This window comes from Brachyistius frenatus, unplaced genomic scaffold (genome assembly GCF_029030835.1).
Source record: "Brachyistius frenatus isolate BFR_SWC_R1_liver_20210118 unplaced genomic scaffold, ASM2903083v1 Contig_61, whole genome shotgun sequence".
Lineage (NCBI taxonomy): Eukaryota > Metazoa > Chordata > Actinopteri > Embiotocidae > Brachyistius > Brachyistius frenatus.
In genome coordinates, this window is record NW_027210660.1 from 2160727 (window position 1) to 2181800 (window position 21074).

The window sequence follows — 21074 nt, forward strand, 5'->3', positions numbered from 1 at the left end:
CTTTAAATCCACATGAGTTTTGCTTTAAATGAATTAAAAAATTAAGTGATTATCAAAACAGGAATAATTAGTTTTTTAGTAGTCAATTAATCAAGCAAATGTTTTAACTCTAATTCACTGTTTTATTTAATGCCAAATAATGCAGGTAGCCTACTGACTGCAACTGACTTTTTTGTGTGATATTCAACTGAAAATCTGTCAATTATTTTCATTTGGGTATAATTTTAAAACATCTGGCAGAAAATATCAGCATTTTGAATTTGCGTTCATATTATTTGTGCTCAGTCCTTTGTATCGGCTTCCATTAAAATGATTCACACATTTTGACCTTTCCACTGGTACATTTACTGTAATTACATATTCAGTTTGTGTATTGAGCCCAAACTGCATACCTGTAATTTCAAACTAAACTTTGAATTAGAAGGCATTTAGATGCGTCATGGTCAGGTGAGTGCTTCATGAGTATTTCTTCCCCATTCAGAAATCAAGAGTTATCTACTTCAGTTAATAATCGTGCTCTCTTGTCTTAGTATGTCAAGGTCAAGCTTGACTAATGGCCAAAACATTGTCATTGTCGCATTGACACAATGGTAGTAAGTGCCACAGCCAGTAGCGGGAGGGCACTCAATGCCGTGTCAGTCAACTGATTGGCTGTGGAGATGGAGTGGAAATGTAAAGTGCCACTATTAGTTATTCACTGTAGAAAGTCATTTACAGATAAACTGCTCTTGTAGCAGAGCATACAAATAATCACTGGTGTGTAGAGACATGAGCAGCTTGTGATACTGACAGGTAAAGGGCAGATATGCAAAACTAAATGAATCTAGAGTATACATTTCAAAGTGGCTCTTTGTTGGTTATCATTCCTTCTACTTTTATAAAAGATACATTTTACAACTACTGTACTATAGAAGTAAATGAGACTATGAAAGATGCTAACTTCTTTGTTTTAACCAAAGATGGTATAAATAACTGTTTAGAAAAACTACTGTACATCTGAAAAACCTGGTGACACTTACAGGGCAAATAAATTCCACTGTGTTTCCTGAATTTATGTTTTTATACAAATATATATATATATTTTTTAACACATCTTTGTTAGAAATATGTTCACAACATTCTTTTTTGTTGTCAATACATCCAATATTGCAGTTCAATATCCAGTTGTAGTTACTACAGTTTTTATAGTTATATTTAGGTACTTTGCAGGCCTTGATTTAGGTTAGTGACAGATTATGGTCTAAATTAATACAGAAGAGGTTAGTAATGACCTATATCACGCAGTTGTTTACATTTAACTAAATCTTTTTCCAACCTTAATCAAAGTGCTTTGGCTGCCGAAACCATTTGGATGCAAATCCTGCTCTCGGGTGTGAAAGTTGTGTGCTTTGTATGCCCACCCGCCCGTCATCCACCCCAACCACCTTCTGGTGAGTCTGGTGCAGCTAATGTAGGGCTTCATTCATTCAAATAAATACAAGTAGATGGACCATTGACTGTTACGGTGAGGATGAAGGTTGAATATTTTCCCATAAATACTTTCCAAAAAACAGGAAATCCTCACTGTTAAAGAATTAATGTTTAACAGGCTCAAGTCCATTGCTCTTAGATCTAACTGTGCTCATCTGAATGCTGCTCTGTACTCTGATTTAAATGTGGCGACCTGCAAGTCTGATGAAGCAACTTGTTGAACATCTTACATAGTTTTAATTTACAGATTTCTGCTTTGCTCATATTTTCTATTTTTTTTTGTAAAACTGCTGAAATTCAGTATTGAAAAACCTGCTGCAGCTGAAAGTTGATTACCATGAAAATAGTACTTGAGAGTTGAACTTTAGTATTTAGCTACAACAGTTAAACATTTAATTTTAGTGACAACTCATGAATACCTGGATTTCAGTCCAGAAAATAGTAAACTCTGGGGAGGATAGACAGATTTGAACAATAACAATACCTCTGTGAGCGCTTTGTGAATGAAACAGGCGCTTTGAGGGGACACCTCCCAAGGTGTCTTCTCCTCCACCATGATGGCATCCAGCGTGGCCTTTTCCAGGATGACATCAAAAGACACGTTGGGGAAGGAGAGCTGGCGCACGTCCATCTGGTGCCAGGTCATACCTGGGCAGTTGCTGTATCTGGCACTCATTGCACTGATGCACACGGAGGAGTAATCTATGTTGGTGATCGTTTGGTAGCCAGCGCTGTACATGTCACCACTCATACTGCTGTTTCCACAACCTGAGGGAAGAGAAATAAAACGAAAAGTGAGCCAGTGCCAGGTGAAAAGGACAAGACAAGAGATACTGTGAGAGGGAGGAAAGCCGTGAACAGAGGAGGTGAGACTGACTCCAATATGTCTCAAATGATGACTCAAATGCCCAATGTGTTTTTCAGTATGAATAAACAATAGTGTGATCAATATTGCATAATGTGATTCAAAAGCCAACTGCAATCATGACAACAAAGACTTCTGCAGGACAAGCTCCTGTGATTGATGAAAAAAGACAAACACAAAGTCTCCATTTGATCAAACTGCTGTTCAGTCAGGGAAATGAAAACCTCCCACTGCAGAGGATCATATGGGTCTCACACAAAGTGTGTTCAGGGGGTGCAGCTTGTTCTGAAAGGATGTCAGACTCCAAACAGATCCATCAGCAGCAACAAGGTTTCAACTTGTAGCTTGCCACTGCTTGATAGATGGATGAAAGCCAAGGAGGGAAATAAAAAGAGGACAAAAGAAAAGTGAAGAGAGTCTCTCATGTAGCAAGACAAGATGAAAATAATCTACTGGATGCAGCATCTCACCTTTTGGATCAGATGACTCAGATCGTGTAGATGGAGGAGGAGTTGGTGGAGAAGATAGGCAGAGGAAAAGAGGGAAAGAAAAGAGTCAGAGGAGGACTTGTGAGGGACATATGCACTTTGTCTTGATGCACAGTAAAAGTGAAGATCACATGTGTTGGCCTTATTTTCTTGTACTTTTTAAAGTGTGTGTATACAAGCATCTGTATTTAAGGGCATCTGACTGGGGAGAGCGCGTGACAGGTGGGGCTGTGACTTCCGGCAGCACTTTGGCATTGACACCTCAGTTGCAAACGTGTGGCTGCCACCTTACTGCTTCTGCTAATTACCCGCCTGCAAAAGTCCCATGCATGTGTGTGTGTGTGTGTGTGTGTGTGTGTGTGTGTGTGTGTGTGTGTGTGTGTGTGTGTGTGTGTGTGTGTGTGTGTGTGTGTGTGTGTGTGTGTGTGTGTGTGTGTGTGTGTGTGTGTGTGTGTGCGCGGGTGTCTAAGACTGATTCAGTTAGCAGCTTCACACTAAATAACACGCTTGTAACCTATTTAAATGTGTGTGTGTGTGTGTGTGTGTGTGTGTGTGTGTGTGTGTGTGTGTGTGTGTGTGTGTGTGTGTGTGTGTGTGTGTGTGTGTGTGTGTGTGCAGTATATGTGTACCTTATGTCGTGCAATCACAGCTGGCATTAATTCTCAGTCACCGCCAGCCACAGACAACAAGGTGGCAAAAAAAGTGAGATAGAAACAAGAAGAGAGATACAATAAATCGCAGTATAGAAAGGAAATTCTATAAAAGTGGCAAACTCCCATAGATGATAAACTGAGATCAGTGTGCTGGTAAATGCAAACGTGCGTGTGCGTGTGTGTGTGTGTGTGTGTGTGTGCATGTGTTCCCGACATCAGAGGGCTGGAGCGGTGCCGTCTCCTCATGTTGGCTTCAAAACAAGGGAGGAAAATATGTCAGCGCTGCTTGTCACACTCAAATAGTTGAACGCTTTCTTTATGGACGGCTAAAATAGGCTCACCAGGTTATTTTAAATAACTTTTAATCTCATTTACCTGTGCCAAAAGCCAGCAATGGAGGAAAGGCAACTTGACAAATATGGTATAAGTTAGAGGAGATCTTCCCATTAAAATAACAGGGACAGCAAAAAAAACTGTGGCCTCAACCTTCTGGAATATCATAGCCAATTTCACAAACGTCACTCAGTTGATGGTAAAAACAAGGGGCTTGATTGGCGCCCACGTTTGATGCTGTTCAGAGAGGGTTAAATCACTCCTGCTCTCCCCTCTCAAATCCCCCAAGCACGCCAAACATTATTTCCAAAGGGTTCTCCCCGTAGACACAGCTATGTATGTGTGTGTGTGTGTGTGTGTGTGTGTGTGTGTGTGTGTGTGTGTGTGTGTGTGTGTGTGTGTGTGTGTGTGTGTGTGTGTGTGTGTGTGTGTGTGTGTGTGTGTGTGTTTGCGCGTGCGTGACTATTTGCGCGTTTTCTTTTTCCATGCACTCGGCGCTGAGGAAGGGGTGTCACATGACAGCTCATTCCTGGGGGTTGTCACGACAATTATAGTTGCCAGGCTGTCACCAAGGACATTGATTGACTGATTTTGGGTCTGTGACATCAGCTGGTGGCCCCCGCAACCTCTGACCTTCACACAAACACATGCTCGTCAACCTACTTACACACACACACACACACACACACACACACACACACACACACACACACACACACACACACACACACACACACACACACACACACACACACACACAAAGAATCTGACAGGGTGGAAAGCATATATGTCAGTCTGTGTGTAAGTGTGTGTGAATATTTGTTAAAAACTATCAAAGTGAGAACATTTCTGCATCTTGAGGATATTTTGGCCTCATAGCTTAATCAGTTTAGGGGTAGAGTTGGTGTTCGGTATTTGGTTGTAATGGTTACAGTTAGGAAATGCATTATGAAAATGTGTGATCCCATGTGTATTAATGTGACAAAGGTTTATTGAGGATACCAGGCTGGTCTGAAGTCTCGGGTCTGTTTTTTTTTTTTTTTCCCAGCTGAAAGCGATGAGGCTAAAACCTCCCTGATAGCCAGAGAGCACATCCTAACTGGATTATTCAGAGCAGCAGAGAGGGAGACTAAAGTTAGAGGTGTCATATCACCTTGCTGTGCGAGTGTGTGCATGTGTGTGATGGAAAATTTGAGTCCTGCTCTTAAAAAGTTTCATACCACTCATAACAAATCTGCAAAAACAAAGTGGGGTGGAAATCAGTTATGTGTTTATGACATGTGTAAACAGTTTGTTAGTTCAAGTGTTTTGTCTGTTATGTTTGCCTCTGTGTGTTCATTTATACAGCAGATTCTGCACAAATAAAATTTTTCTTTAGATAATACGAGAAGTAAACCAGCTGCTGACGCAGAGAGGAATGCTGGCCAAACATGGAGGTGGTTCCTTCCTGCAGACTCAGAGATGCTCTGTCCAACAATGGTGTCGGGTTGCCTGTCTGACCTGACAAAGCCTTTGATATTCAAGAAACAGCTCAACATGTGACTCTCACAGCTGTTGAGATGCACCACAGGGAAGGAAACCTCTGAGGTAATCCACCGGAATAACACAGCATTTCTCTGCTTACATGGCCTGCTTATCAAACATGTAGGAAACAGCTCCACTGCACATTCCCAAGTGACACTTAGAATAAAATGTCTCACCCAAACTGAAGGGCTAAGCCAGTTCTCATTTAAACTATAAATCTGTGTCAAAGAAAAGATGGCACTGCAAATAGCACAGTCTTAAAAGTGTAAACAAAAACAAAAAAACAACTCCTCATATTTCAGGTGATTTTCCACAAGGAATAACCCCTTTCATCACTTTGCTCCAGTAAAGTCATCAAGCTGGCTGCCTACATGGGCGCTCACCTCATTTATAGCACAAGCTAATGGGATACTGTTAAAGGAGAGTGTGCAGTGGTGAATGTAAACTGTGGATTACAAAATTCGTTTTTGATCTATGTGCTGCCCCGGATCACCAGATCTGCATTTCAATGAACACAAAAATGTTTCCAAAATCCTGAGATCACATCCTCATTTGGAGCCCACCATACAGCAAAAACAGCAGCTAAGATTTGTTGTTCTTTTGTAATAATTTCATTAGTTTACAGCCCACTTTGTTGACGCTGACTCAAAATGAACAGTTGGACATTTGACCTTTGGGCTTTCAGATAAGTATCCTCCACATAAACAGCGACTCTCTGGAGTCCTTCTATGGTCAGGAGGGGTGGTGGGTGGGGAACCCCTGCGAGTGAGCCAGTGGTGTGAAATATCAAGGCTGCTATCTCTGAGGTGAGCCAAGCGCAGCAGTGGAAACTCCATGTCAGAGGCATGCACGGTATTCATTCGTATCCCAGATTGGCTTAGGCACGTTAAGGATGGGGACTGCGGCCAGTGCTGATGAAAGATGATGTTCACATGCACTCTAGCAACAACACACCACATGCTCGGCCACCCCTGCACTCCCATACTCCGGGCTAGCCCGAGGTAAACTGACGCCACCATGACACTTCACAAAGTTCAGCAGCAAACACTGTAAATGTCAAAAAGGAAAATGCCCATGTGGAGCCTCTTTGTTTTTGTGTGTGTGAGTACATGCACATTAATCGTGTGGCTGCATGTAAATGTATGTTTAGAGCCTGGGTTTGTAAAGGTTAATGTACGAACATCCCGAATAACCTTTATTACCTTTACTTATATTACCCGCTTTAAATAAAGATGGAAATGGACAAGAAAGTTCTGTTAACAGATGTGAAGCTAATTTTTATGCAGTTTTGAGCACAATGTGTGATTAACTTTCACTGAGTGGCCCTGTCAGGTCACAAGAAGCCTGCATGTGTCTTTGTGTGTGTGTGTGTGCACTGTGACCACAACGAAATTAGACAGCATCACACTGGACCTTGTTGTAACCAATTATCTCTTATCTTCCCTATAAGTTAGCATCTACTGTAATCTATTTAAGTGCAACCTTTTAGGCCTATATGACGAGCATTTTTATACATACTCACAAATGCACACATAGGCATCTTATATTTACTTAACATGTGTGGAGTCTAATGCTGATGTAAACAAAAGACCAAGGATCTTTTATCATCATTGAAGGTGTTACAGCAATATTTTTAGCAGCTTTCTAAAATGTAAACTCTCTAAAAGACCTGCCTTAACTTAAAATAGTTTTGAAAACATATAAAACTCTTAATGAAAGAATACAAGGATTCACGTTTCATAGATATATAGTCCATGGTCAAACACTTTTTTTAATGTGCAAAATAAAGTTCTCAGGTGACACTTGTGTTTCTGCTGTGTGCTCGCTGCAGAGATCTGATGGGGAGGGGGGCAGCTACAGCTCTGGGAAAGAAGTTGCTCCAAAGTCTTTGTGGGGATTGATCTGTATCTTCTACCAGAATGGAAAGAGTCAAACAGGTGGTGTCCGGGTGAACAGGCTCGTTGATGATGTTTCCAGCCATCTATCAGCACAGACAGTCCAAGTCCAACTTAGGTAGTTGTGTCTTGAACGTTTTTTGTGCTGGCTTAATTTGCCCTTTGCAGGTCTCTGAGGTGCTTTCCATTCTTTCCAGCTCCCTTTCATAGCTGCAGTTTTCTTCTGAAATCAACAATGATTTCTTCAGCATGTTGAGAAGTGGGTTGTTGTCTAGACAGCACTCAGATGTTACACCTCCTCCCTGTAGGCTGTCTCCATGATCTGAAATCAGGCCAACAATGGTGGTGTCATCAGTGAACTTAACAATAGTGTCGGTGGGGTGAAATGGGCTGCAGTCTTGTGTAAAAACAGACAAGAGGATAAGGCTCAGCAGGTAGCCATGTGGGGATCTTGTGCTCAGGATGAGGGTGGATGAGGTGTTTGTCCATGAGTTGCCTTTCAAAATTGATTACCAAAATTCAGTCGACAAACGACAACCTTACACATTTGTTTGGTTTCTCAGGTGTGTAAAGTGCACTGGCGACCAAGTCCTCTGAAATGAGGGAAAGGTGGTGGTTTTCATTAAGCACTTCCTTGTTGAAGCTGATCTGATCTGATGAAAATGGACGTAGCATCCGGGTCTGTAAAATGAGGCCAATGCGGAAATGCCTTAAACTCCGAATAGCTCCTTACAGTCCCATTTAACTTCTTTCAGGAAATACAAAGTCAATAAATGTTTTCCACGACTGACTTTGGCGCCATTTGCTAAAGTCACCCCTTCTTATTAGTTTTCTGGCAGTCCTTTTGACAATAATCATGTCTCTAACTAGAAATTAGGCCTCAAAAAGGCCTATTTTTGGGGGCATGCATGTTTGATGGACAGTCCTGTGTTGCTGTCAGGTTTTTGCTATTGGTGGGCGTGGCGTAGTTTACTATGTAGCATTCGGATCAGACCATCATAGACGTCTAAAGACACTTGTTCAGCCACACACTGAGACTGAAGATCGATAGCAGAGAAGATTTAGGGAGGATGGAGAGGAGGTACAGGTGGCAAGGATGATGGAGGAGACACAGGACACATGGAGGAATAAAAACAGAAGAAAATTGTGGATGACAGAGAAGTCATTGGAGGAGAAAGGGAAAGCAAAAGTTGTCAAAATAAAAAGGCAAAAAAAAGAAAAATGCATGACAGAGGAAAGGATGAAGGAAGAGTTGACAAAATGATGGGAGGGAAAGTGTGAAGATGAAGGAGAAAAGGAGGGAGAGGATGAGCAAAGGAAAAAAGGGAAAAGAGATGAATGACTTGGTGAACTCACCGGCCTTGTCTCCATGGAGCTGAGAACACCTCAGTATATCGAGCTGAGTATATCCTCAGTGTCTTTACATCACATTGCATACATCATCAGGGAGCATCCACGAAAGGTGATGGATATTTAAAAAGACAAATGGCCGCGTGGTTCAGTGCGTGTGAATTTTGCCTCTCTGACACCATCGTTGCATCTATGCCAGATTTAGATATTCTTCATTGAAATGTTTTTCAAGCAGTTTCAGATGCTTCAGAAAAGTTGCATCAGCAGCGCGACCAGATGAAAATTCTCTCAAAAGCTCGGCTCTTCCGGCAAGTCCTCCTCACAAGTCTCTTCTTCGCTCCACTCACGAAAGCAACCTCCGTTATGTAAGCGGGTATAGGAGATAATTAGTGACTGAATAAATAAGTGTGTGCCCGTGACAGCGTGACTGTTTGATGGAGGGTGCGTGTGTGTGTGTGTGTGAGACTTTTGGAAGGAATCCATTGAATCTGCCTCTCTGTTGGGGCATGGAGCCTAAAGCTTCTCTCTGATCCAAAACACCAACTCCCAGGAATGGGAGCTTAGTAAATGGCAGCAAGAGGAAAGAGCCATCTTTTCTCAGCTCTTTTTTGCCAGAGCTAACAGTTACTGAAAGCCACCCACCTCCCCTCTTTATATGACTATTTATACCTTGTTGCCAGAATTCATACAATACCACGAGTCAAGCGTTTGCTCCACATAATAATGTGGCAAACTAGAAGCCTGAGTGCTTTACACTTCACCCTCTGCACAAAGAAAAACACTCGTGTGGAAGCTGCAGCACTACAGTCTGCATTTAAACCCTCTCTGTCCTCACCAGGGTCAAACAAAAGCAGCAAAAAAAAAAAAATAAACAGTGTGCCGTGTTGAAAGTCCGGAGATCAAGAATGACAGATGGAGCAGTAACATGAAGGGTGGGCAGCTGTCAGACACAGTGAGCGAGATGACAGCGACGGGGGTGACTAAAAGTGGGAGTAAAGGACTGAGACAGAGGGAGAAAGACAAACAGAGGATGTGTGGTCGAGAGCCCAAATGATGGGCAATGTGATCTGGCCTTGCTGTGTAACTGAAGAGCTAGTGGGGGCCAAATGAACACAGCATGAGTCAGGTGTGTCCTTGTACAAGATCCAGGAACAACCAAAACAAACAATTCTCCCTTAAAATAATAAATAATGATGCAATGAAGCAATTAGATCAATAACTATGATGACAATTAGATATTCGCTTGGCAAGTCTGGTCGCTATTGTGTTTTCATCCCACTGAAGTGGTGCGACAAAACTCTTATCACATCCATCCCACACAACAAATCAAAGTACAGGCATCATCACATCACTGCATCTTCAGACACAAATACAGTTCCATCCATCCACTATCCATACTCTATATTCTATATCTATTTATCCTGAAAGGGGCTATAGGGGGAGCGTATCCCAGCTGACTTAAAGCAAAGGCAGGGTACACACTGGACAGGTCACCAGTCCATGACAAGGCCAACACAGAAAGAAAGACAAAAACAGACATGCACGCTCTCATTCACACCTACGGGCAATTTAGAATCACTAATTTACCTGAAATGCATGTTTTAGGATGGTTGGAGGAAGCTGGAGTATCTGGAGAGAACCCAGTCAGGCACAGGAAGTACATGCAAACTCCACACAGAAAGGCCCCCAACCCAGCAAAGCTCAGAGCAAGGTCCAGCCACGATTCGAACCCAGAACTTTTTGCTGTTCAGGCGACAGTGTCAACTACTGCAAGTCCTCACAGGAGTCTTTTACTACAGTCTGGTTAAACACCAGGAGCTGTATTCATAAAGATTCATAGTACTAAAATGTATTCCCAGAGACGAAAATCACCGGCACTGTGCTGGCATCCTCGTCTCTGATCACAGTGTATTTTCATAAGTATTTCACCACAAGAACAAATGCAGTGCCAGCTCTCACCATCAGTTTCAAACATCAAAGCGTGCCACTTTTCACCGCAGAGGAAAAAATCCACATTGTCACAGCTTTTGTCAGGTCTTACTGCCGACATGAGTTACGCTGTCCCGGCCTGTTTACTTGCACAGTCGTACCAACAGCTGTGTCTGTCAACAGCTCTCCCCTTTCACTTCCCCTGATATTCATTAAAGTCACGCTGAGTCAGATGCAGAGATACCAATATTTATTTTTCCATCAGGCTCTGCTAGCAGGAAACTATGTGCATGTGTGTGAGTTTATGTGTGTGTGTCCTCCTGTATTGTTTGAGTGGTGGTGCTTTAATCTGTCAGTCAGTGGTGCAGCAGCAGAAAGGAAGGTCATGATTCAGCAAGAAACTGTGTGTGTGTGTGTGTGTGTGTGTGTGTGTGTGTGTGTGTGTGTGTGTGTGTGTGTGTGTGTGTGTGTGTGTGTGTGTGTGTGTGTGTGTGTGTGTGTGTGTGTGTGTGTGTGTGTGTGCAGGATCAGGTTCACAGGACTAATTTCTATGTTCCCTTTAATCTGCGATTAATCCAGCTCACATGCACTGTGACCTACAGCACACACGTACAGTAGAAAGAGGCAGACTTACAAACATTCTGCATGTAGATAAAGTTAAAATTGGGCTGTTTCTCTTCCAGTCAGGTACTCTGTCATGTTATTCCTTACAACTGCATGCAACAATGATTCAGCACAGACTGCCTCAGCAGGTTAGAAAAAACCACAATATAACAGAAGATGGAAAAGTCTGGAAAATGGAGCGTGTAAAAATCTGAGTCAGAGGGCACAGAGAGACAATCCGTCAGATATTGTATGACAATTAAAATCTTCTCCTTTAAATCAGTGCGTGAGGGAGGTTTTAAATGAGGCCAGAACCAGTGAAGGTAATGTTAGCGAATAGTCTGACACATGCTGCGAACAAGAAACACAAATACATACACACAGAGTGATATGCACACAGGCATTAACTGTGGAGAGGGGAAAGAGAAGGTAACAGCAGTATAGACATTTTCAATTAGCCACCTACCAAGACCACGTCTGTGAAAAAAAAATTTAATTGCAGGAAAAACACAGGTATTGTCAAGTTTAGATATATACTTATATTCAAGTTTAGATATATACTTATACACACACACACACACACACACACACACACACACACACACACACACACACACACACACACACACACACACACACACACACACACACACACACACACACACACACACACACACACACACAGGCACACAGGCACACAGGCTCAAACTTGACTTGACTGGTTAATTTTCTGCCTGGTTGGCAGGCGAGTTTGTCAGTTCAAGGTGCCTGCGTCTATATGTAAATGGCTCTCTGGCCTGACCTTGGTGTGATTATGCAGCATGGATCAGGTTTTACAGATGAGGGCCAGTCCACTGTGGGAGCTTTATGGCTGACCAAGCGTATTGATCCCATGCAGGAGGAAATAGCATGTCTCCCCGCAGTGTCATTGTGTCACAGCCTGATCTGAATATGAGGTCTAAATATTCTTTCCTTTCCTGAATTTTAATGATCAATTCTTATAACGTTGTTTTTATTGTTGCAATTTTAATTTCTTTATTTTATTTAACCTATATTTTTAAGAGTTTTACCTCATTTCTTATCTTAGTGTTCTATTTTGTATGCCTGTTGATTTGTTTGGATCTTTGCTTTTATGTGTGTATGTCACTTTGGGCTACAGGCTTGTATGAAAGTTGCCATATAAATAGAGTTGAGTTGAGTCGAGTTAAAAATCAGGGGCACTTCTAGAAATGTTGGTGTCCCAGGTCCCAGGACAGTAGCTTATTCAGGGCAATAAAACACTTGTGGGGCCCCTACATTTTTTAGCATTATTCATAGTATTCATAGGATTCAAGTAGTTGATTGTTCCAACAGCAATGCAACTCTGGATGGATGCTGTGCATCAACATGAAATGGCTTTGCTGGTTAGATCAACAACTGCAGGTGGCTTTTTATTTACTGAAAAAAGATGGCTGCTGTGTGAAACAATTTGAGGAAAATATCTCAATTGTGATTTTTCTGACCAGCATTGCAATTTTAATTTAAATTGTTATCATTCCTGATAAATTAAACTCCAGTGAGTATAAGATGGTGCCGTTGTGGTGGCAACCTGCTACAGCACCTCCTGCAGTCTTCAACTATTAATTTATATGTTTGCACATTTGTTTGCTCATCTTTTTATTGCATTATTTATTTTCTTTATTGCATGGTATTGTACAGTATTTTCGTATAGTTTTTTTTCTTGATTATCTTTCTGCTGCGATAACACCCAAAGTTCCCTGCTTGGGGATTAATTAAGTATTTCTCTTGATACAGTTTTTTTTTTTATCAAGCATAGATAAAATATGAAACCCCAGGACTTCAGGACCTCAGTGGTCCTAGCTAAAAAAAAATAATCAGCTACTTAACCTCCCATGAAACAACTAATTGTTTCACACTGGAAATGCCAGTGGATTCCGTTACACTTGGACAGTCAAGCGAGACGTTTTCCTCCGCTTCCAGTCTTTGTGCTAAGCTAAACAAACTCCAACACAGCAAACAGTGGTATACTTTTTTTTTATCCAACTCTCGACAAGACAGCGAATAACCTTTACAGCTTTGGGGATGATCTACCGGCTTAAGCTGCTTACACTAACCTGCCTGAACATTATCTATGATGCAATGAGATGGATTGTTTATCAAGAAAAACACTCACCTGCCTGCTGCTCTTTTGAATCGCCAAAAACACGGTCCAGACTGTAGCTTTTAAAATGTCAAAATAACACAAAGGGGTGTTTCTTTCTCAACTAAAGCATCTTCGGTCTAGTGTAAATATGGCAAACGCCAACATACAGAAAACAAAACAGCCAGACAGTCAAAACGTCCATTTTGTAGTTTGACAACTCGTTATTAACATGATTGGACAAAATTTGCCAAGAAAAGGTTGTCATCATGGATAGCATGCAGCAAAACCTGCATTTTGTGGCCCAAGTAAGTGCCACAAAGAAGGCACACTTATTCCCTCCACAACGTGCCGGCCGTGGATATAGGTCTGGCTGTACCCATATAGGGTGGTAAAAGGAAAACATTTTTGTATTTCTTTTTTTTCTTGAGTGGCGCTGAGCCCAGGATGCAGCGATGGTGCCCCTTAGTGTCGGAGGGAACTTGTTTTGATGGAACATTTGCAGGTGCAGAGGTGAGCTCTGCCACTAAAATGGCTAAATGCTGAGATGTTGTCATTTCCCATTATTTTTAAAACGGTGACAAAGAGATAGCCGAAAAGGAGCAGAATGACGACTTAACTAGTTGGCCAATGGAAGGTTTATACCAAAATTCTACATCGGGTGAGTCAGATTGATGCTGCTTTCAAATGGGGTTGTATTTACCGTGTATACGAGAAGAGTCCATTTGAACAGCCCCCTTGTGCTATTCACGGCGTCGGAACTCTAAATTTTCAAAAAGCCTCTAGTTCACAAGTTGTGGTGTGTTTGCTGATGTTTACAACAAAGAAAGAGGCCATGGAAGTTCCCCTCCCCTCCCCTACCACGAGCTCACGAGTTCCGTTTGAACGCAGCACACGTCCAAACAAAAAGAGACAGAATTTTGAGACATGGGCCACACTGTACTCATGCTTCCTACAATCACTGGCTGGAAGTATGGAGGCTGCTCAGTTTCCTTCAATGATCCCAAAAAACATTGAGCTGTGGTAAAACATTTTGTGTTCAAATTGGAACTCCTAACTATTAAACACCACCTTTCTGATTTATGCAGTGTGGCAGTGAACAAACTGAGTCTCTAAGTGGCATTCATTGATAGCCCATTAACATCTGTGCCAAAGGGCTAAGCCTGCTGTCTGCCTTGGTCTTAAAATGTTGCAGGTGTTGACAATTTATGAAACAACATTAGAGACACTTCAGGGTATGATGAGCAGATTCCACTTTGCCCTACAGAAATAGAGTTGCGTCAGTTGCATCCCTTTAAAACTGGCACTTTGAACTTGCGCCAGAACAGTCCCTGCAGTTTGTACAGACATGATAGTGTGGTTTGCAGTCTGCTTTCGGGCCACCAATGAAGAGGCTGACAGCGATGAAGTTGCTAATGAAGAGTGAGTCAGCCTCCGAGACAGGCTGGTGGATGAAGATGGTGATTAATGCTGCATGCCCCGTTCCCTCCTCTGGGTTGCTGCTACATACAATATGCCAATGCGTCACCGCTACTCTCCATGGCTCTCTGACAGATACACGCACACACTTTGATTCATCCAGTGTTCCAGCTGCTTGTCTGTTACTTCATCAGGAGACTGTTATTTATCATTTGTGATTCAGTGATTCTGTCTATATTTCTTTCAGTCGACAACTGGATACTGAAGGATGGGTAAATGAAGATGGTGCCGCAAGTATCTGCTGCCCCGGTGAATGAGAAGCGGACTGAACAACACACCAAAAAACAGAGTATAATCTGTTCTCACCGAATCATGACCACTTTCTCTTTAGCAGGAACTGGATTTTCTTCGTCCATGAGAAATAGCATGAAACATGAGGAGGAGGCAGTGAGAAGGAGAACATGAGGAGAAGTCAGACTGTGTGAAAACAATAGTTATGTGTTTGGTATTTCCCAACAGGTTCCCGACAGTACAAACACCATCCAATCTCTCATCGTTTGAAAAAAAGAAAAGAAAAAGTCTGTAACCTTTCACTGCAGCTGCCCGAGTCAGAGGAGCACTGTGATGTCACTCACTTAGAACAGAGGAAGTACTTATATGGGCATAAGAACAGGAACTTCAAGAGGAACAGTGAGTGCCACAGTCGTGATAACTGAGATGTTTTGAGGCTACCTGCAGTGTGAGGAGGGCTGCTGAAACTCTGAAGAGCTCTTTTCAGGCTGCAGGGGATTGAGAGAGAGGTATGAATGACATTCAATTTGGTGGAAACGAGAGTGAGGGACATGAATGGCTGGGGCTATGAATGGGGATAAGAGCGGAGGAATTTAGTGGGTGGGGTAGAGAGTGAAAGGAAAGAGATGCGGAAGAAGAGCAGGCTGAGATAGACAAGTGTGAAAAGGAGTAATTGGCAGGAGTGACGATAAAGCGGAGAGAGTAGGGGCTGGAAGTGAGCGGGTGGTATGATGTATTCAGAGTCTTTCTCCAACTCTCTCTTCTCTCTCCTGCTTTCTCTATTAGGTATCTCTGCTGCAGCGTTGACTCCAACTGCATACTTGATGAGAGCCAGCACAGGTCCCAAGTCTCCACACACACACACACACACTGTTTGATAAGTCAGTGCCAGGCTGAGCGCTGAGTATGGCAAAAATCCTGAACTGCTACCAATGGCACACTCTCTGTCTCTCACAAACAAACAAACAAACAAACAAACACAAACACACATACACCAGAGAAAAGGTTAGACGAGGGTACCACTGTTTTCAGCACTGTTTTCAAGATATAAAATATCTGTTTTTGTGGGTTTGGTGCCTTTTAATCATAATCAATAAAAAAAAAAAAATAACAATACATCTGAATCGTGCACATGTATGCAAGAAATATAATCAGCGAAACAGAAGTAATGCAAAAACAGACATAAAAAATGACATAAATAACTATATTAAAGCACACAAATATATAGTACAAATCTGTAGTACAATGCCACAGCACACTTTCACCACTGACATCCTGGGCATGGTAATCCACACCACCTGCAGTATAAGCAGGAGAGTGAGTAAGAGTAGTTTAAGAGCAGTAGATAATATTCAATTATATAACTGAACAGTGCTAAATTATAACCTGTACAAATTATAAGATTTCAGGGATCACAAAATATATATAAATATTTCACCAAATATATTTTATTACTACATATTTTATTTACTAATATTTTGTGTTGGCACAGTTGCATTAACAACATATTCAAAATGGTCAGTGAGCTTAAATGCAAACTTTTTGCCAACAGAGCTGGTGCATGAATAATAGTTGTGAAGCAACTTTAACCATCCCATTGACACTGATCAATATCCAGTTAAATGTAGCAGTCAATATACTGGCTATGTAGCTGACTTGACTAACAATCTTTATTTCTTCATATCTTTATTTTGCTAAAACAGTAAAATAAAAACTGATTTTACAAACATAAACTACACAAAATAAAATAAACTGAAATGTGTAAAATGTTTAAATGCCAACCAGAGTTGTGGCTGGTCTTTCACTGCAGGGAATACTGCACTGTAATTGGGTAGATTAGATTCAAGATGTGGAAGATTATAAAACTTTATGGCTAACCATTACCTGTTGATATACCTTAGTCTTGATCAACCAACTGACTGACAGTACCATCCATGACATTTGGCCACGCTGCAAGCGTTGGCTAAAATAAAGGAACAAAAGTATACGAGTCATTTTTTATCCTTTGTCTGTGACTGTTGAGCATTTTGCAAATCAGTATATATGTACTTTACATTTACAAACATGAACACTCAGGTCGGCCTTACATACATACCATAATATTCAAGCAGGATTTTTCGGGTTAAGATTAAAAAAAGGGAATTGTCTCAGAGTCAGTCTGAAGATTAATAAACTATACTTTATAATAACCAGTCCTCTTCAAAACAGAGCATATTAAAGGCCCCTCCCTTCCTGTCCTGTCCTACACTGCCCTCAACAAACAGTAGTACAAACTCACACACACACACACACACACACACACACACACACACACACACACACACACACACACACACACACACACACACACACACACACAATATACACAAAATGCCCATGAACAAACACAAAAAAAAATAATAATATTGGATGCAGATTAAAATTACCTTTGGTGGATGAACAGTCTGAACAGCCTGGACATGAAATTTACTCTCTACCGTCAAACAGCCATTTATGAATACGTGTGCAAAGACTGAGACTGCATCCATGTTAAAACATTTTCATTTAAAAAAAAAAAAAAAGCTTACACTTGTAAGTCAAAACTACTCCAGCATTTTTGAACCACTAAAACTAACACTTTTGAAAACACTGCTGATCCCATTTTACGCTGGGCTTGTTTTTTAGTCTGGATGGGTGGAAGCAGAAACTTATACCCAAGTTCACTTCCTTTAAATTCTGCATTTTATAATGCTGCTACTGCCTACATATGCAGGAGGCAAGCCATTATTATATTGATTTTTAATAAGTCCTGTGTCCAACAGTGTTATCAGTCCCACATGCTGCCTTTGGGTGAGGCCAGAAAGAGCTAGTGCCTGGTGGTATAATGTTATTCGATGAAGTTGAGGTCCCAAGGAATGACAAGACAAGTTTCGAATGTCCAGATCAGTCCCGACCAACCTCAGTGAAAGACTGCATCTGCATGTGGAAGGAGGAACAACAAAAATGAAGGCGCTTGTGGGTGAACTTACAAAAGGTAGCATGTACGACTAGCAAGGGAAGACTCCAGAAAACTGCTAAAGCTTTTGGACAATCCCGACCACTTGTTTTGTGTGGACAGAGCTCTTTACAAACTGTTAAAGCAAAAGCGTACTTACATGGATGTACCCTGAGTCTCTAAGGCCAAGGGTTGTCGAACAGTTTATGACAATCAGATTCAAAGCTCAATAGTAACCTGAGCCAGCATGTGGGATCTGATGCTACCGTTTCCCTGTGAGGAGGTGAACACACCAGAGTCCTCTCATGACGTGGGACCTCATTTCCTGGCCCAGGAGCCTGATCTATGACAAAACTCACACCTCCCTAGGGATTATCTCGGGTTCAGGTTGAGACTGCTGGGAGGTAGAATTACAGCGGCAACAGGGAACGTGTCCTCAAAGAACTGTTTCTCATGTAGAAGTCAGTGAGAACAATAAAAAAAGTCACTAGATTATTCAATAAATATAATCTTATTGAAATCAAAAGGTGTGAAAGGAAATTAAAGAGATTTTGTTTGTGATATGTTACTGGGGCTGGGTATCGATCAAAAATATTTGATACCGCTTCTGATGCCTTAATTTCAAGAGCAGGTCCTGAATGAGGAATTTCTTTTCTATAACAATTTTATACAAATCTTTAGGTTTCATTCAGTTTAAAGGGGATGAGGAGACTTCTCTGTGCTCAGCCGGCTAGTTATCGTCTGATGGAAGTGAAATAAGGCATTGTAATGTAAGTTTTAATACTATATAAATACTGTGGCTCACTGACGCTGATGAAATCTGCCCCTGCATAAACAGAGCAAAGGTTATGCTTTATTAAACTAAAATGTATCAAAATTTGGTACCGAATAACAGTTCATTTTTCAGTACTAGATAGTATTGAATAATTCAGTTGGTGAAATGCAATTATCGAAGTACGGTACCAAGATTGATTTGTGACATGCACATCAATAACAGTGTAGACTTAAGTTTTACAATGACCTTCTGCCTGTGTGGTTCAAGCTAGTCAAGAAAAAATAAACATCTAAAGGAATAGGTGATACACAAAATGAAATAATCACATTATTCATGAAAACTAAATTATTGTCTTTTCCATAGAAGACAGTGCTCATTACCCAGAGGCTGATGCAGGAGGCTGCTGGGTGCAATTAGCCGACATCCTTTTACCAAATATGTTACTGGAATGTTTTAAGTCTTACTGTAATACTGCTGGAGCACCAAATCATTTTGGGAACTTCTTTAAATTACCCCTTCAATCTCATTGTCCTCACCCCTGCTGAGCTATTGCTGGGAAATGATTAGGAATCAGATTAGGACCTGAAAAAATGGCCAGAGACTGAAAGGGGTGAGTTCTCAGAAAGATGGGACAATATCATGCTTGGCAAGGGTAAAGTCTGCTGCCAAAATGTAGTTACATCATTGCAGGTCAGAGAGGCAAAGTGTAATCATGATGGAGATAAGATGAGGAGGGGATGAGAGAGAGAGCGAGAGAGAAGAGGCAGAGGGGGGGGTGAGGACAGGCAGACCAGATGTCAGCTCCTGAAGATGAAAATGAGCTGGAACGGCAGAAAAGGCTACACAATTACAAAAACATGCTGTGTAAAGCAGGGAAAAGAAGAGAAAATTAAACAAATGTGAGTGAATGAAGTGTTTATACACACATATTCTTCAGTTACCCAGAAAACAGCAACAGATCAGCTGATCGTTTGACAAAAAATTAAGACCCAGGCTGTGCCGCATCAATTGCTCAGACAAATGAGAACATCAGGCTCGTCAGTAGAGAAGCACAGTATCTTCTTCCCCTCCTCCACTTCCCCCAACACTCCCCCCACCTCTCTCTCATATGCATTATGTAACCTGGGCTGCAGATTCCAGAGGAGAGGAGGGTGCTCGGGATAAAGAGTGAGAGCCAAAGGTAAAGAAAGAAAGACAGATACATGTAGACAGGCATAGAAACAAACCAGAACACAGATCATGCACAGAAGGGAGAGAGAGACAGAGGTGTGAGGCATGAGAGCAGTTGCCATGAGTCTTGAGGAGGCTCTTAAAAGAGAAAAAAGGAGGCAGCATCGGCACAGTGAAAAAGGAGTGAGACAGTCAAAGGCTAAAGTCAAAAAGCTGTTTAAGGAAAAGGGATAGAAGGACGCAAGACAAATATATTTTACTAATAATTTTAGTGAAGATAGGAAGAGAAAATCTTTCAATAAAATTGATGTGGAAGAGTAGAGAGAAAAGAGATGATGCAGTGGATGTGTGAATGTTTTAAAAATTTAACCGTGCACAGAATCAAAACCAGAGACTCAGATTCTCCTATCATCAAATAGTCATAGACCGAGCACTCATCAGCTTCCATGAGCAGCATACTGTGACATGAAATATATCATCCAACCATAATGCACAGCTGGCAAATGGGACTCAGGTTCTGTATAGTAAGAGCTATGTCTCGTTGCAGGGACGGAGGAAACCTCATCAGCTGCAACACAACACACCGCCATGTGAAAGACAGCTTGACAGCCTGTTTGGGGTGACATAGTTTAAATATGTGTATTTTGTGTGTGTGTGCGTGTATGTGTGTGTTGGATTTAATCTGCATGGGAACACGAGGTCTGGAAAGACTCCCAACAGTGGGATTTATGAGAATCTGCGGCTCAACTCCTTTCTCCAAATCTTTCTGCCTTCCTTCTGGATTTAAAAAAAAAAATTGTACTCTTCTTCATGAACCCAATAACAGGTATACTGACTGATCACTGAAGTACTCCAACCAGTGATTGTCCAATCATAGTTTAGCAGCAACTAAAGACAATGTGGGCCTGCCAAGCTTTGGATTTTTTTCATATGTTGCAGAGGTGTGCATGGGGCTGTATTAAAAGTGGTATAGTGTTTGGAGGGTCATTTATCTTTTTAGTCTCCAAAAACACATGAACAAAAGTTTAAGAGAAGGATTGCACTGTGTATTTATTTGCTTGAAAGTAAAGCTCTAATTAGTACTAACTAATTAGGAACTAAGATCAGAATTAGAAGTAGAATAGTGGTCGTGAAGTTTCAGAGACTGTCTTGCTTTTTTTTTTAAATTTAGATTAAAGCAAGTCAACAAGTGACT

At 41.4% G+C, this 21074-nt stretch overlaps 1 protein-coding gene across 1 annotated transcript in view; it reads right to left on the minus strand.

The window, feature by feature from the left end:
• Window positions 1-21074, minus strand: part of ece2a (endothelin converting enzyme 2a) — an 85953-nt gene that overhangs the window by 42727 nt on the left and 22152 nt on the right. Inside the window, exon 3 of the mRNA XM_069706256.1 lies at window positions 1955-2238. Within this exon, the coding sequence (XP_069562357.1) occupies window positions 1955-2238 (284 nt within the window). The remainder of the gene's footprint in view (window positions 1-1954; window positions 2239-21074) is intronic.